Raw genomic sequence first — 14,495 nt, forward strand, 5'->3', positions numbered from 1 at the left:
TCTGTCTCTGGCCATTGTCAAAGATGACCATTGTCCTCTCCAATGTTGCCCCACTTGGCCTTTGTGCTCAGGCCTCTTCTCTACCAGTTTCCTTTGCTTGCTCCTCTTCCTCTGGAATTTCTTAGAATCAGTGTCCCCCCTCCCCATTTCTCTTCTTCTCCCATAGTAAAATATAAACCACTTACGTGTACTACTTGTACACCGAGATTGGTATTCTGGTTCTAAACCAGTTCCAGAAATTCAGAGTCACCTGTTTGCAATGAAGCAGCAATAAGGCCTGCATCTTTAAATACATGAGGTGTGATTTGAAACTGTATTATAGCAACTTGGATAATGTTGCAAACCTTGCTTTTGTTCTCAATGGAAAATTAGCCTTGGTAGCAACATGTCCCCAATTTTCTCCTAATGAAGGAACAAACACCTTTTAGTTTTACTCAGTCTTTGTTGTAAATTCATTAGGTAAAGTAACAGCTAGTCTGTGATTGTTTGTGAGGCTGATCATTTGTTGCGCCAAGCTATTTAGTAAACAAGTAGAAAGGGATAGATCATCAAGGGCAAGACAAAAAGGAAAAGCAATGCCACCTATCATCACTAACTTCACCTTCCTCCATGTGTATCCCTGCTGTAAGATGAAGGTGCTGAACGCAGGTAAGTGCAAGGTTCACCACTCTATCAACCACAGAACTTCCCTTGTATCAGTAAATACTTGCCACTCCTCCCAAGTATTCAGAACTACTGACAGATCTAACCACATCTACTTCCCCATTTGACACTTACATCAAGGACTCTAATGAGCTAAAAGTTATTAACGTCCAGGGTAAAGTGACATAAACTTTCCCACTCTTTTAAATTGCTTCAAATGTAGCATTGATCATCACAATACATAAATGCGTTGCTTGAATGAAATGTTAAATTGGTCACACCCACACATATAAACTTAAATTTCTAAAAAGAAGAAGAAAAAAGAAAACAAAGTTTGAGAATTGACTATCTAAACATTCACACCCAGAAAACAAATGGAGTATGGATTCAAATAAAGAACAAAAATATAAATAAAACCAGAATTTAATGAAAAAATAAACAAAATAGGCTCAATAAGAAAATAGGTACTTGAAAGAAATATTACTTGAAAAAGACCAATAAAGTAAACTACTGGTGGAGATATTTAATAGAGAAGAGATAAGAGAACACAAATAGCAAGTGGATATAAAAAGGAGGTATCAGTGAAGATCACAAGACAGCTGTTAACAATGCCAGGCCCTGGCCACTATTTTCTTGAGGTAGTGTTTATGTGAGCAACCTTGAGATAGGATGTTAATGTTTCACTCCATGGCAGACAGATAAAGACTAGCTTAGTGCTTGCTCCGAAGGTAGCGGTTCCTCAGGCTCACTGCAGGTTCATTCACTGTCTCTTACATCACTTCTAAGAACTCTGTGGGCAAGAGGAACCCGTGCAAGCAGTGCTGGTAGAGTGATGAGATAAAGCCCTTAGTCTCACATCCAAGACTTCTGTGTCTTTTGCCTGTATCTGGGAAATAGGCTACTTTATTAGTGTAAGATTAACAACAAATTCAGCAAGTAAATGAGACTTCTAGTAATGGTACAGTGAAGATACCATCATACAGAATACTGTTCATTGCTATAGGTCACTAGCATGGGCTGACAATAAAAATCAGGACCCATTCTCTTGGAAGCCAAGCTAACCTGATTTGGATAGCAATACATAGTGATAAGTGCTTAAAAAAAAATCACAAACTTAAAAGGAATAAATGGGGCTTGCCTAAGGCTACATGAGTCTAGATGTTAGAAATGAGAGCCACTGAAGATCTCAGTAAACTCCAGTCAGTATCTCTCTCTGCTTGCCAGAAAGGAAACCTGCACATACAAGGGAGACTCAAGAGAACTCAAGGTCTCACTACACTACAGTCATAAGGCTATGTTTATGCAGAAGAGAACTATAAAGTTCAAGAACTCTGTACATCACTGGCTGAATGGGAGGCCACTGAAAATGGAGGGATGAAATCTGAATCAACAGAGAGTGAAGTCAGAGTTAAACAGCCTGAGCTTTGGATACATTTCTCAGCACAGACACATATTCACCAGAGTAGTTTTACAAGACTGAAGTGTGTGAACACAGCCTTTGACCTATCACTAGCTGACCACTAAGCTATGCTGGCAGAGTAGTGACCCCTGGTGCATGTGCACATGGGCAAACACACACACACACACACACACACACACACACACACACACGAACGTACGTACGTGATAAGGGGCATGAGCCAAATAAAAACAGTGGAAACATCAACAAACATATCCGTAAGATTCACAGAAAAAAAAAAACCCCAGGAAAATAAATGAGATAAATATGAATATACCAGGGTCTAGTACTATATCTACAGGAACACTTTAGATTAAAAAAAAAAAAAATGAGAATGACAGCAGGCAGAAGTCTAGACCTTTACAAAGGAATGAACAATACTGAAATTCTAAGTACAGCTGCTACACAAAAAAGAATCTTATTAAATAGCTTCCAAATAAAATTGAGTTTTGAAACAAAAGATATGTATACCATAAATGCAATTTTTACTAGTAATTAAAATGAAGTAAAATTAAACACCAAACATACTTTGAATACATGACTCAACTGGTTAAAAATCAGTAGTTTTTTTGTTTTGTTTTTTTTTAATACGCCATGCTAAGACTAGCCAGACAACACTGGATTGATTTTGTTAGTATCATAGAGACAAAGGGCATGGCATGATAATGGAGCCAGTTAGTCAATAGCCCTAAACATGTATGCATCAAATAAGAAAGCTTCAAAATATATGAAGCAAAACTTGACAGACTGAAAAGAGGAATTCAAAAACCTACAACTATTACAGGAGGCAATTTGAGTCTTTTTCTTTCAATCATCAATAAAAAAAAAAAAAAAAAGCAAGTAAAAATTCAGCAGGAATGGTGGACTTGACTACCAGCCAACTTGAGTTGATAGACATTTAGAAAGCATTCCACTCAACAAGAACCATGTATAAGCAATTTACCAAAATGAACTCTTTTCTGGGCATAACACGGTTCTCTTATATTTTGGTTGTGAGCCTAGCCTTCAACCGCTGAGTCATGTCTCCAGCCCCACAAGATTCTCAAGAAATTAATTCAATTAATCCTGTGGAATGAAATTAGGATTAATGAGGTATTTGAAAAAAAAAGTCCCTACAATTAGAAATTAAATTCTATTTCCTTTATAGTGTTGAGCTTACTGTCTTAAGATGTTTACATTCTTCCTAACTCTTTAGTAGCTGCAGTATTAGCAGTAGAAGTATAGGAGGCCTCATGTGACTTCCCTTTATCTTAGGTCCACTTCCCTGCCTAGAAATTTGACAACCATGATCTTTTCACTAGATCATTTTTTATTGATGGATTTTTACAGTTTTTGTTTTCTAGTTCGTTTTTTTCTGCCTTTTCCTCCCCTGGCTTAGTTAGTTGGAAGCTGAGGTTGCTAAACCCTTTCTTCTTTCCTAACAGGCATTTAGTGTACACAAATACAGGCAGTCAAAGCAAAAATAAACAAGTAGAAGTAAATCAGACTAAAATGTTTTCTTCACAGCAAAGGACACACTCAACAAAAATGAAAAAGCCCACAGACTTGGCCTATAAAGCATTCACCTGAAAATGGCACCCCCTGATAATTAAAAATTAGGTAGTCTTCATTCCTCCCCTCTTCCCTACCATCAAACAAATAAAATGGCTAACAGCCAAAGTCAAGGAGTTTAGCATTATCAGAGAAATGCATATTAAACCATCTTACTTACATACTTATTCAGGGAAAATACTTATCTGTATTTTCTTCCCAAATTTGTAAACTCCAAGATAAAGTCATGTAAGAGATGAAATATTGCCTTTATTTTCAACAATGCTAAAAAATATAGTTTTTTAGTTTTATATCAACAAGAGCTGGGCCACGCCATATATTCCTGAACAAGAAATGAAATCTGTTACTGGCATGGTCACAGACTATGGGCATCCACTGTGGGAAAACAAGGTCCAACTTCTCAGGGGGTAAACTTTGACCTATGTACATTCTTCTTCCTGTAGTACCTTGAGTTTTTAATAGTTTTGTTCCCTGAGGTAAGACTATCTTAATTTTTCAAACTTTTGGCAGGTAATTTATATTGATGACAGACCTTCACATGTTTTCATATCTGTTATATACCTGTGTGACAGTTAGATTCTACTAATGCTACAATAAAAACTTTAGAACAGCAGACTGGCCAAGAGACCAGAACTGGGGTGGATAAAATATGTAGTAGTTATATACATGAAGATACACACACACACACACACACACACACATATATAATGCCTTGTGTCAAAATAGAAATTGTTCATATAGCAATTGCAGAGGGCACAATAGTTTCAGTTCATCACCACCCAGAGTGAGTACTCAATATATGCCAGTCTGTAGCAATGTAAGTTCCCTCCTGCAGACTGTCTCTTGTTAAGGCTACTAAGTTTTAAACAATCTAAGTTAACTGACTTAAAAATTAGGAACCTTCTCAGAGCAACTGATGGTATCACTGTCTTCCATGAACATTTTCACGAAGGACTGAAGATGAAAAATGAAGCAGTAGCTCAACATTTTTATATAATGTTTTGGTTAGTCTCTCCTCATATGTCCTCCTCTATGAAATAAGAAACAAACACTATTGTAGCAGAACAGTACTGTGTATTTTTTTTTTTGTTTGTTTGGTGTTTTGAGACAGGGTTTCTCTGTGTAGCACAGGCTGGCCTCACACTCATGAGATCTGCCTGCTTCTGTCTCCCTAGTGCTGGGATCAAGGTGTGTGTCACAACGCCTGGCTAGTTTCTATACACTGGCTAATCTCTAAACTTTTGTTTTTTTCCCCCCTTGAAACCATTTAACACATTACTAACGCAGCCCAGCCTAAAACAGGTCTATGAGCTGAGGGTGAGTATTTCTAAGGAGTTTTAGAAACAAGTGAAGTCAATTTGCTGATTTTTTTAATTTTTCTTTATTTTACATGAAACTGATTGGTGCAATCCTGTGGAACCATCTTTAATTTAGAGAAAATTCTTTTTCAAAAGTAAACAAAAATCCTTTGAATTATTTATATATTAATTTGTCTAATTTTTTAAAACAAAACTCATAGTCAACTTTACCTTATTTAACTATGAATGTTACACTTAGAAATTGAAACAAGAGATGGATAGTACAGAGACATAAATGAAACCTTTCAGTAAACTGCTTTTCAGTCCACTGTATTTTCAAAGGTGATTACTGAGCCCAGAGGAAAAGTTGTAAGCCACAAACTACAGTTTTCAATAGAACGAAAGAATATTTAGATTATTAGCAAAGCAATACCTTAAAATATATCTTCAAACAGCTGAAATTTCGGTATTAACTAAAATATCAAGTTGCTTTCCATTATTTACGTTAAATACAACTATGATGTTCAAATACATAGTCATATGACGAAATAAAAATATTTGGAAAATTCAAACTCCTGCAACAACTTATATAAAAATTACAGAAAGATAAGCTATAAATCATGTCACAGGAGGAAAAAAATTCACACAGCATTTGTTTATATATTTTTTTAAAAGATTTATTATGTACACAGTGTTCTGTCTGCATGTGTTCCTGCAAGCCAGAAGAGGGTACCAGATCTCATTATAGATGGTTATAAGCCAACATGTGGTTGCTGGGAGTAGAACTCAGGACCTCTGGAAGAGGTCTTTACCTACTTCACCAGCCCAAGTAAGTATTTTCTTATATTTCATACCAGTTGAATAGATAGCTGTCAAAATTTAGCCAGCTATTGAGAGATGAAACTAAATCCATACTATTTCTGACAATGGGTAACTGCTGATTTCAAGTTTGACACATAGTTTCATTAAAAAAGATTTATTATAGTCATAGCTTACTATCATGACTTTCAAGAGGCACAGATTAAATGAGGGCATTATTTATGCCAAATCTAACAAAATCTATGCCTGACTCCATTTAATTACAGTGTAAGTATCCAAATCGCCCACTGGCAACCAGATATGGAGTTTTACATGTGCCCATGCTTAGCAATCACATTAACATTGGTGCTTAAGACACTCACAGCAAAGTAGATGGGACATTTTAAAGAGCCACAGGACAACTTCAATACAAGAACTCAGATGGATAAATCTGCAAAAATCTTAAATCTTAATCTTTTTGTAAATGTTACTTAAGGAGTAGTGAACTGGTCTTCAAGAATCCTAAAAGGTTGAAAACCTGTTTACTCTTTCTACACTGCAACATCTGAAATTAGTACGTAAGACAATGTGATTTCACTTTGCCCTTGCATGCAGGAAAGGGTGTGTGTGTGTGTGGAAAGGGTGTGTGTGTGTGTGTGTGTGTGTGTGTGTGTGTGTGTGTGCCTGAGCATGCATTTTATTGATGGGTTAGAATTAAGAGTCCATTTCTAGTCAGCAATGACTAAGTGACTAGAATTGCTACTCAGTCACTATCCTATGGTGTTTATGTTGAAGCCTCCCCTGCATGAGTGTCTCATCACTTGAGGTCAGAGGCATGGCTGAAAAGCAACTGACATGGTTTTTCTTTTGGAAACAGCAGAGAAGCCTGCTTATCTATACGATTTTCCATCATTATGTAGTCTACTCTTGAATACTTGGATCAAAATTTCATTTCAATCAGCTTAATCCACACAAGGTGTAAGAGACAAACAGTACAAACCATTTGTAAAGAATTTAAATGGGAAATATTCACAGCACTCTATACTTTTAACTTTAGGGCTGCTAACCAGAGACTGTAGAAATGACAAAAATGAAGAGATAGAAACTTAACTTCTCAGTGCATCACACTGCGAGGACAACATGTATGTATGACACTTATGAGATACTGGATCCCAGCTGTCAACTGCAGCTGTGAATGATGTGACTAGAACTAGTTCACCAGAATGTTCAAGTGACTCTCCGCCCTCTTTCCTTGTAAAAGCCCTGGGAATGCAATGACACAGACAACTCACTAAACAAGTTTCTATTTCGTTTACCCACACTGTAGTGTCTCATTCTTTATCCTAACAGTTACAACAGTGACTTTTTAAGGTCCATTATGCTATTTTTCTGAGTGTTGGTAACACTTCTAAACAAATAACATAGCTAGTTCTAAATCATAGAATGAGAAAAAAAAACCAAATAACCTGTACATTTTTCAGACTAGCAAGAAATAAATAATATCATGATATATCTATGAAAATTAGATCAATATTAACTAACAGTTTTATGGTAGATTATTTTCCCCCACAAAATTAAGCAGTGCAGAATAGGGCTTGGCTACAGTTAATCACATTTGGTTTTCTTAAAAACACAACTTTATTCATTATAAACAATTAAAAGGCAGTTTTCTTCCTCTGTAATACACAGACATTAAATCTAAGATTTTTTTCTAAAAGTATCAACTACCTATTAAGAAAAGTACTTTTAAATGGTTAAAAGGAATCAGAATATCAAAGTTTAGTGTATGAAGAGTAGATATAAACCAAGAAAAAGTAGATCATTGGTGTTAGATATTTCATATGAATAGCTGCATTAAGGTCCAAAGTTTTTCCACCTTTACAAATAAAAAAAGTGTCCTCTCTCGATGGGGATATGCCTTGTACATCGCTCCCAGCAAGAATGAGTGGGGTTTTAGAATGTTTGCCAATGTTAAGTTCTTCAGTACCTAGAATTAGAGGACAGTAATATTACAGTGGCTACGGTGCATCTGAAGTGCAGTTATGATCCAACACGAGTTGTGGTGGTTCTTTTATCTGAGAAAAAACTTTTAAGAAGAAACACCTGCCCTATGCTAACCACCAGAAGAATGAGGGCTTCTCCCACTGACCAATAGGCCACTCTTGTATTGAGATCCTCCGCTCGGCTTCGGCCTTGAGCCTCCCTCAGTCGGAAATGAGTCTGATAGTCGATGACAGACTTAAGTGCCTCATGAATGGAAACACAAGCAGATTCCATCTAAACAGAAATATTTTCAGTTAGTTTAACGTCTTTCATAGTTCTGTACCTATCACATTATTCTGCTATTTTAAATCTCAATTTGTCACTGGTTTATCACTGCTGTAGTGAACTAACAATCATTCTTTCATTCATATCAGTTGCCCTGGCAACGAAGTTCTCCTACTCATTCCCGAGACAACTACTGATACAGGTCTGTTTTCCCCAAACCAGCATGCCAGTTATGGCACTTCTAAGGTGGTAGATGGGACACAAACTAATAAAAGTGAACATTTTTCTTTTTTAGTTAAGGTCAGTGGTTACTACATTTCAAAAGAAGATTCTTAAGAACTAAAAGAATACAACAGTGGGTTAGTAAGTTCAATAATAGGAGCACAGGCCACAGCCAACATACTCTAAAAACAAACCAAATATGGCAAAGGACCCAAATCCAACTAATCAAAGTTACCTGAAACTTTTAAATAGGTGAAAGTATTATCCATGACTTTAGCTAACTTTTGAATCTTAAAGTGGCGAAATAACGTCCTTTATCCTTCAGATTTTTTTTATGTGTATGAATGTTTTCCATGCATTTGGACATGTATACCATGTATATGCCTGGTGCCAAAGGAGTCCAGAAGAGAGTACTGGATGATCTTAGCCACCACATGGGTACTGGGAGCCAAACCTGGGTCTTTCTAAAAAGCAACAAGTGCTCTTAATGCTGAACCATCACTCTAGCTCCTGAATGACCTTTTTCCAAACAGATATCTCTTTGATAAAGAAGTCTCTGTCAGTCCAGTAACTAAAGCAATATGTACACTGAGTTTCAGTATCATTGTTAATTGGCTTGTGACCTTCCACTAGGATGACACTTTACTTTTTCATCTGATTTTAAATGGTTATACATTTTCTTTATATATAGCAGGGTTTAATATTCTACTGTTGAAAATCTAACCCTGGGGATAAAAAATACATGATTCATTACTATTTTATCTTACAAACCATGTAGGAAAAATTTAAAAGACATATCTGACTGTCTTAATTTTAACTAACGTATAAAGACATTAGGAAATAACCTATTTAATTAAGTTTTACTGCCAGGTACGCATGTCTGTAATGAGTCCCGGGAAAGTTTTGGCAAGAAGATCCAGGTTCAAGTAGATCAACCTGGACTACGTGGTGAGTTGCAGGCTAGCTTGATTACAAAACAAGACCTTCTGATAGGCAAGGTAAGCAATTAGCATGTAAAAACCCCTTGGACTATATCAAGAAGCATGAGTTAATAATTGTTATGCTAAAAAAAAAAACTAAAATTATATTACATGTATTCCTATAATTTTTAAAATGTAGGTTTATTTTTAAACCCTCAAAATGAAAAATTTCATATACATTAAAAGAATAAAACAGTGAGTCCCATATTAGCATTTATTAATGAATGATCTTATTTCAATCTCTCTAACGATTTAGAGCAATTCTTTTTTTTTTTTTTTTAAAGATTTTTTTCTTCTTAAGTGTATGAGTTTTTTCTTCGTGTGTGTATGCCAACCATGGTGCATTTTGCCCCAAGGCCAGAAGGCGGCATCAGATCCAGGGAACCAGAGTTACTGATGGTTATGAGCTACCATCTGGATGCTGGGAACCAAACCTGGGTCCTCTACAAACCAGCAAGTGCTCTTAACTGCTAAGCCACTCTCCATCCATAAAGCCATTTTATGATACTGTAGCAACATTCTTTCACAGATGAAAGAAACGCTTTAGAACACTGGTACTGCTTAGCCTTTCTACTTTTCTTTACAACTCATTTTCCTAGTGCTGTGGTATGGATCCTCAGTGTTCCAAAAGGCCAATTGCTAAATGCTAAAGCGCTGGCCACTAGCCTATGGCAAGATGGCAGAAGAGAGAATCTTTAGGTGTCAAGGCCTACTGGAAGGGAGTTATGTCATTAGGGGCACGACCTTGAAGGATATACCTAGGATCATAGGTCCCTCTTCTCTCTTTGCTACTGTGGAGGTGAGGAACCTTCCTCTACTAAGCATTCTTAGCCATGAGTGTTCTATTTCTCCACAGGCTAGCTGGAACATTAACCAAACTAAACCCTGTCCCCTGCTAAGTTGATTGTCTCTGCTATCTGTCCCAGCAATGTAAAGGAAACATTGCTTCTTTACACTTAAAGGGTTCATAAAATCTTTTAACACTGGGTTTTATCATGGAAGTCTCAAGTTATCTTTCAAATGTCTAATCTGCAAGAATTCAGATTTTTAGACAATCTCAAATTTCAATTTCATCAAGGAATAAATACATGATTAAATTATGTATCCTGCCCCTTTTTAATCAATGCTCTTGTACTCTTTTTGATTTACCTGGGTAAGGGCACTGACTCGGTTCTCACTGGGAAACAAAGGTGGGTCTTCTCCAACTTGAAAATCAAAATACACTGTTTTGTGTGTGAAAGTAGAAAACTCATTGCTGAAGCAAAATTTATATGTTCCATTTCTGGAGGCTGTGAAGGTGAAACTGTCATACTGTTTCTTCATCTCTTTGTACAACACTTTACCATCAGGGTCTTCCAATCGACAATCTACATCGTAGTGACCACCAGTGATCACCTGTAAGAGATTTAGAGATCACTGCAGCTAATGAATTTGAAAAGTCAACCATGTTTCTTGCTAAAATGACAGCAAGGCTGTATACCACAATTACACAGACTGATTTTCATCAGGAGATTAAACACAAAGTTTTCTATAAAGCTTTATAGAAAGTAAAGAGGTTCCCTGCTAACAGCAGAAAGGAAACATAATGACATTAACCATTCAGACAACTGTGATGGGTGAGAGACAAGGGTTTTGGTAATCCCTACCCAGGAGAGTGTGTGGAACAGGATTGTTATCTTCAGGCTTTAATTCTCTTGGCCAACATACTGTTGACATTATACATCAGTAAAACAAAGGGGTCAAAGTTAGACTTCGAAGAAATTTCTATTACTTATATGACCTTTTGTCACTTGAGATAATAACTAATAGAATTATGCTACAACATCATTTCAATTACATGAGATATAATTTGTGCTTAAAGAGCTATAGGTGTATGCATATAAGGTTATACATACATACATAAATACAAATATGAATGAATGATTACTTTGGATTAAGACTAGGGCCATGTAGTATTATATTGCTGAACTACATCCTAGCCTGTTTTTGTCTGTGAACAGGATCTTGCTAAACTCACCAGGATGACTACAAACTTGTTTCAGTTGAGAGCCTTTAACAGGTGAACTCTTTCTCCAGCCAGCTCAAGGATTTTTTTTTTTTTGTTTTTGTTTTTTGAGATAGGATTTTTCCATAGCCCTGGCTATCCTAAACCTTGTTCTGTAGATCAGGTTGGCCTTGAACTCATGAAATCTGCCTGCTTCTGCTTCCCAAGTGCTGGGTGGGATTAAAGGTAATCAATCATTGCCACTGCCTGGCCAATAACAAACTTGTAATCCACCATCTCAGCTCCAAAGGAGCTGGGATTATATATGTGCCAGGACACGGGGCCAGATAACAGTCTGAGGCTACAAACTTTAAAAGCATTTTATAAACTGGGCATTTATCCTTCTCTCAAAGTAAATAACCTTTCTTCCAAAGAAAAATGCCTTCATTCAACTATATTTAGATATTCATACCTGACCATAGTACTCTGAATTAAAAAAAAAAAAAAAAAAAAAAAACCTTGGGGGGAGGGGAAAAGCCACATTTGTTCCATCAAATTTTAAAACAAGCAACCTTATTTTAGTTAATAGTACCCCTTCTAAATTTGTCTGGTCACCTATGACTGGAAGTGGGTATCATCTCAAACTCAGCTTTCACAACCTATTCACATGATCACAACACTTTCTTGATTATCCTAAATTTTCCATTACTAATCCATGATATACTATGGTCCCAAATGACTACAGGTCCCAAATTCCAATCTCTTCTAACCTGGGGTCTCCCAACTTGATAGCAGGGACTGTGTTGTCCCAGCACTATATTATATTTACCATTAATCTTCCCTGCAATCTTAGTGTATTAGATATCAGTCAGACCCCACAACCTGCAATTTCTTCTCGTGGGGGTGGGAGTGTCCTATCTCTTTTCATCCTTCAATTAAAAAAAAAACTCATTTAAATTTGAAAAGTCACTATAAATTATCAAATGTGCAGATCTGCCATTACCAGCCTGCACTCCCTCCTATCTATCACCTCTGGGCCACAGCAACTTCCTGCTCGTGACTGTTCTCTACACTTCCTACCAGTCAGACAGACCTCACAAGCTCCCCGCCTAACATATGACAATGGGGTTTAACAGAATTTGTTTGCCAATGAAGCACAAATGCAAATGCCTATAAATCTAGTTTACTACAAGAAAATGTAACACTAAACATCACTGCCAAAAGCTCTCACAGACAGAGCTCTGGAGAGATCAGGTATGGGCTTCTTTGCACTTCCCCTTTGAAGTCTGGGCCAGATGTACTCTCTCTCAGATCAGGGCCATTCAAGTGTGTAAGGAACACCCTGCAACTAGGAATGCAGAACTGAGTTTTGCCTGACATAGGCATAGGTAACTAAACTCAACAGCAGAGCTCTGGGGCAGGAACTGGGCTACAGGGGAATCAACGAGACCAACTACAAATCTTGTTAGTTATAGGGCGGGGGTGCGGGGGTGGGGGAGCAGGACAAACTGATCCAAAACCATCTCCTAAAATGCTCCACAGCCACTGAGCAGAACTATTCTTAGTACTTCAGTGCCACTTGCTCAAACTTTAGCACAAGACCGAAGGCCAATGTTAGGCCTGTTGAAACTCTCCAAGTTACCTGTCTAGTATGCCTTTTCCCCCTCTGCCACATTGCAGACCAAACCTCACTGCTCCACTGTGTCCCCTGCCAGCATCTTGCCTGCGTGACCTATAAGGCAGTTACTATAGAGTTCACCTTGAGGCTACCATTTCTATTCTAAGTGTGACCTAGGATCTAAACCCATCTGTGGATTCTGTTTCACCAACTGAAAGGAATAGACACTCTTCTCTATTTCATACTAGTTTTTTTTCAGAATTAACATATATGAAACATTTGGCATACTGTATACACTTAACAGATTTTTAAACCTGTTACAGCACTATAGTATCCACAGATACAAAAATTTGAGAAATGTATGCTGAACTTAAGGAAAATTCTGACTTGCAGCTTATAATTCCTTTGTAATTATATATATTGAGAATTCGCTTTTTTTTTGATTCTTAGTCTCCTCTCCCTCCCTCACCAATTACTACCACCAATATAAACACATATGACCAAGACCTGCCTGTTGATTTTACCTTTTTTTCCCCCTCCTTCTGCACTGTACTAACAGAGTCTAAGCTATTACCGCTTCTTTTAAGAAATACTTCTGTTACATTCAATTATGTGTATGTGTGTGTGTGTGGGAGAGGGTATGTGCACATGCAGAGGCCAGAGGTTGACAGGTGACCATGAGGGCCCTAGCATTCAAGAGTTGCTGGAATGTTAAATGAGCCTATTAACAACAATGGTAGACTGTTTTAGACTATTTAAGAAATCACACTGATGAAATCAGTTCTTGTTTTACATTGTCCCAAAACTGAGAAGGGGCCTTTTGGTTAATCACAATTTTTTACAACACCTTTGACAGACAGTCTTTAAAAATCGTCTAACAGAGAGCTTCCGATCAAGACTGCAGTAACCAAGAGTCCCGGTGTCATACAAAACCCAAACCCAAACCAAACCCCCAAGACACTAAAAGATCATGGAGTTATAGCAAATCTTATTAAATTAGCGTTGTGGATTACAGGAGTAGGGAGCCGAGCATTTGTGTTCAGGAACAGCTTAAAAAATAAATAAACCAAATTAAAAAAAAACAAATAAACCACAATTTCTTTCTTTTTTTTTTTTTTAAGTTATTTAGTAGGGCTTAAATTCAATGAATGACACCGGAGAATGTCACCGTCACAAGAAGCTTGTCTGGAATTCACGGATACTTTTTTTTCTCTAAGCTCCTAAAAGAAAAGCCCCAAAACATCGGGTGCCTCCGCAACCGATGTGACTCTCAGGTTAGCCACCCACAGTGGCTGGGGCCCGTGGTACCTGGAACTCCAGGGTGCACTTGGTGCCTTGGGTGATGTCCTCGTAGAAACACTGCTTGGCATTGTCGGGCAGCTCGAAGGTGATCTCGGAGGCGCCGCTCGGGCCCGGCAGCAGCAGCAGCAGCAGCAGCGGAAGCAACCTGCATCCCCAACGGCCCGCGGCGGCCGACCAGCGCGGCGCCGAGCCCGGCCGCGGCATCCCTGCGAAGCGGCGGCGTCAACGGAGCTGCGGCCCCCACCTGCCCGCAAGACTCAGCGACGCGTGCGACGAGGAGCGAGCGCGGGCTTCCGAGGAGACACGCTGAAGAACCTGCGCCGCACTGGGAGGATCCGAGCCGCAGGGGATCGAGCCGGCAGGACAGCGGAGG

The 14,495-nt window shown here is 38.0% G+C and overlaps 1 protein-coding gene across 1 annotated transcript in view; it reads right to left on the bottom strand.

The window, feature by feature from the left end:
- LOC127234214 (TIR domain-containing adapter molecule 2) overlaps positions 1-14,384 on the bottom strand; it is a 28,883-nt gene extending 14,499 nt beyond the window's left edge. Inside the window, exons 1-3 of the mRNA XM_051201052.1 lie at positions 14,129-14,384; positions 10,368-10,613; positions 7,898-8,025 (exon numbers count right to left, since the gene is read on the bottom strand). Coding sequence (XP_051057009.1) covers positions 7,898-8,025; positions 10,368-10,613; positions 14,129-14,326 — 572 coding nt within the window. The 5' untranslated portion in view covers positions 14,327-14,384. The remainder of the gene's footprint in view (positions 1-7,897; positions 8,026-10,367; positions 10,614-14,128) is intronic.
- Positions 14,385-14,495: the final 111 nt, after the last annotated feature.

Source organism: Phodopus roborovskii, unplaced genomic scaffold (genome assembly GCF_943737965.1).
Source record: "Phodopus roborovskii unplaced genomic scaffold, PHOROB, whole genome shotgun sequence".
Lineage (NCBI taxonomy): Eukaryota > Metazoa > Chordata > Mammalia > Rodentia > Cricetidae > Phodopus > Phodopus roborovskii.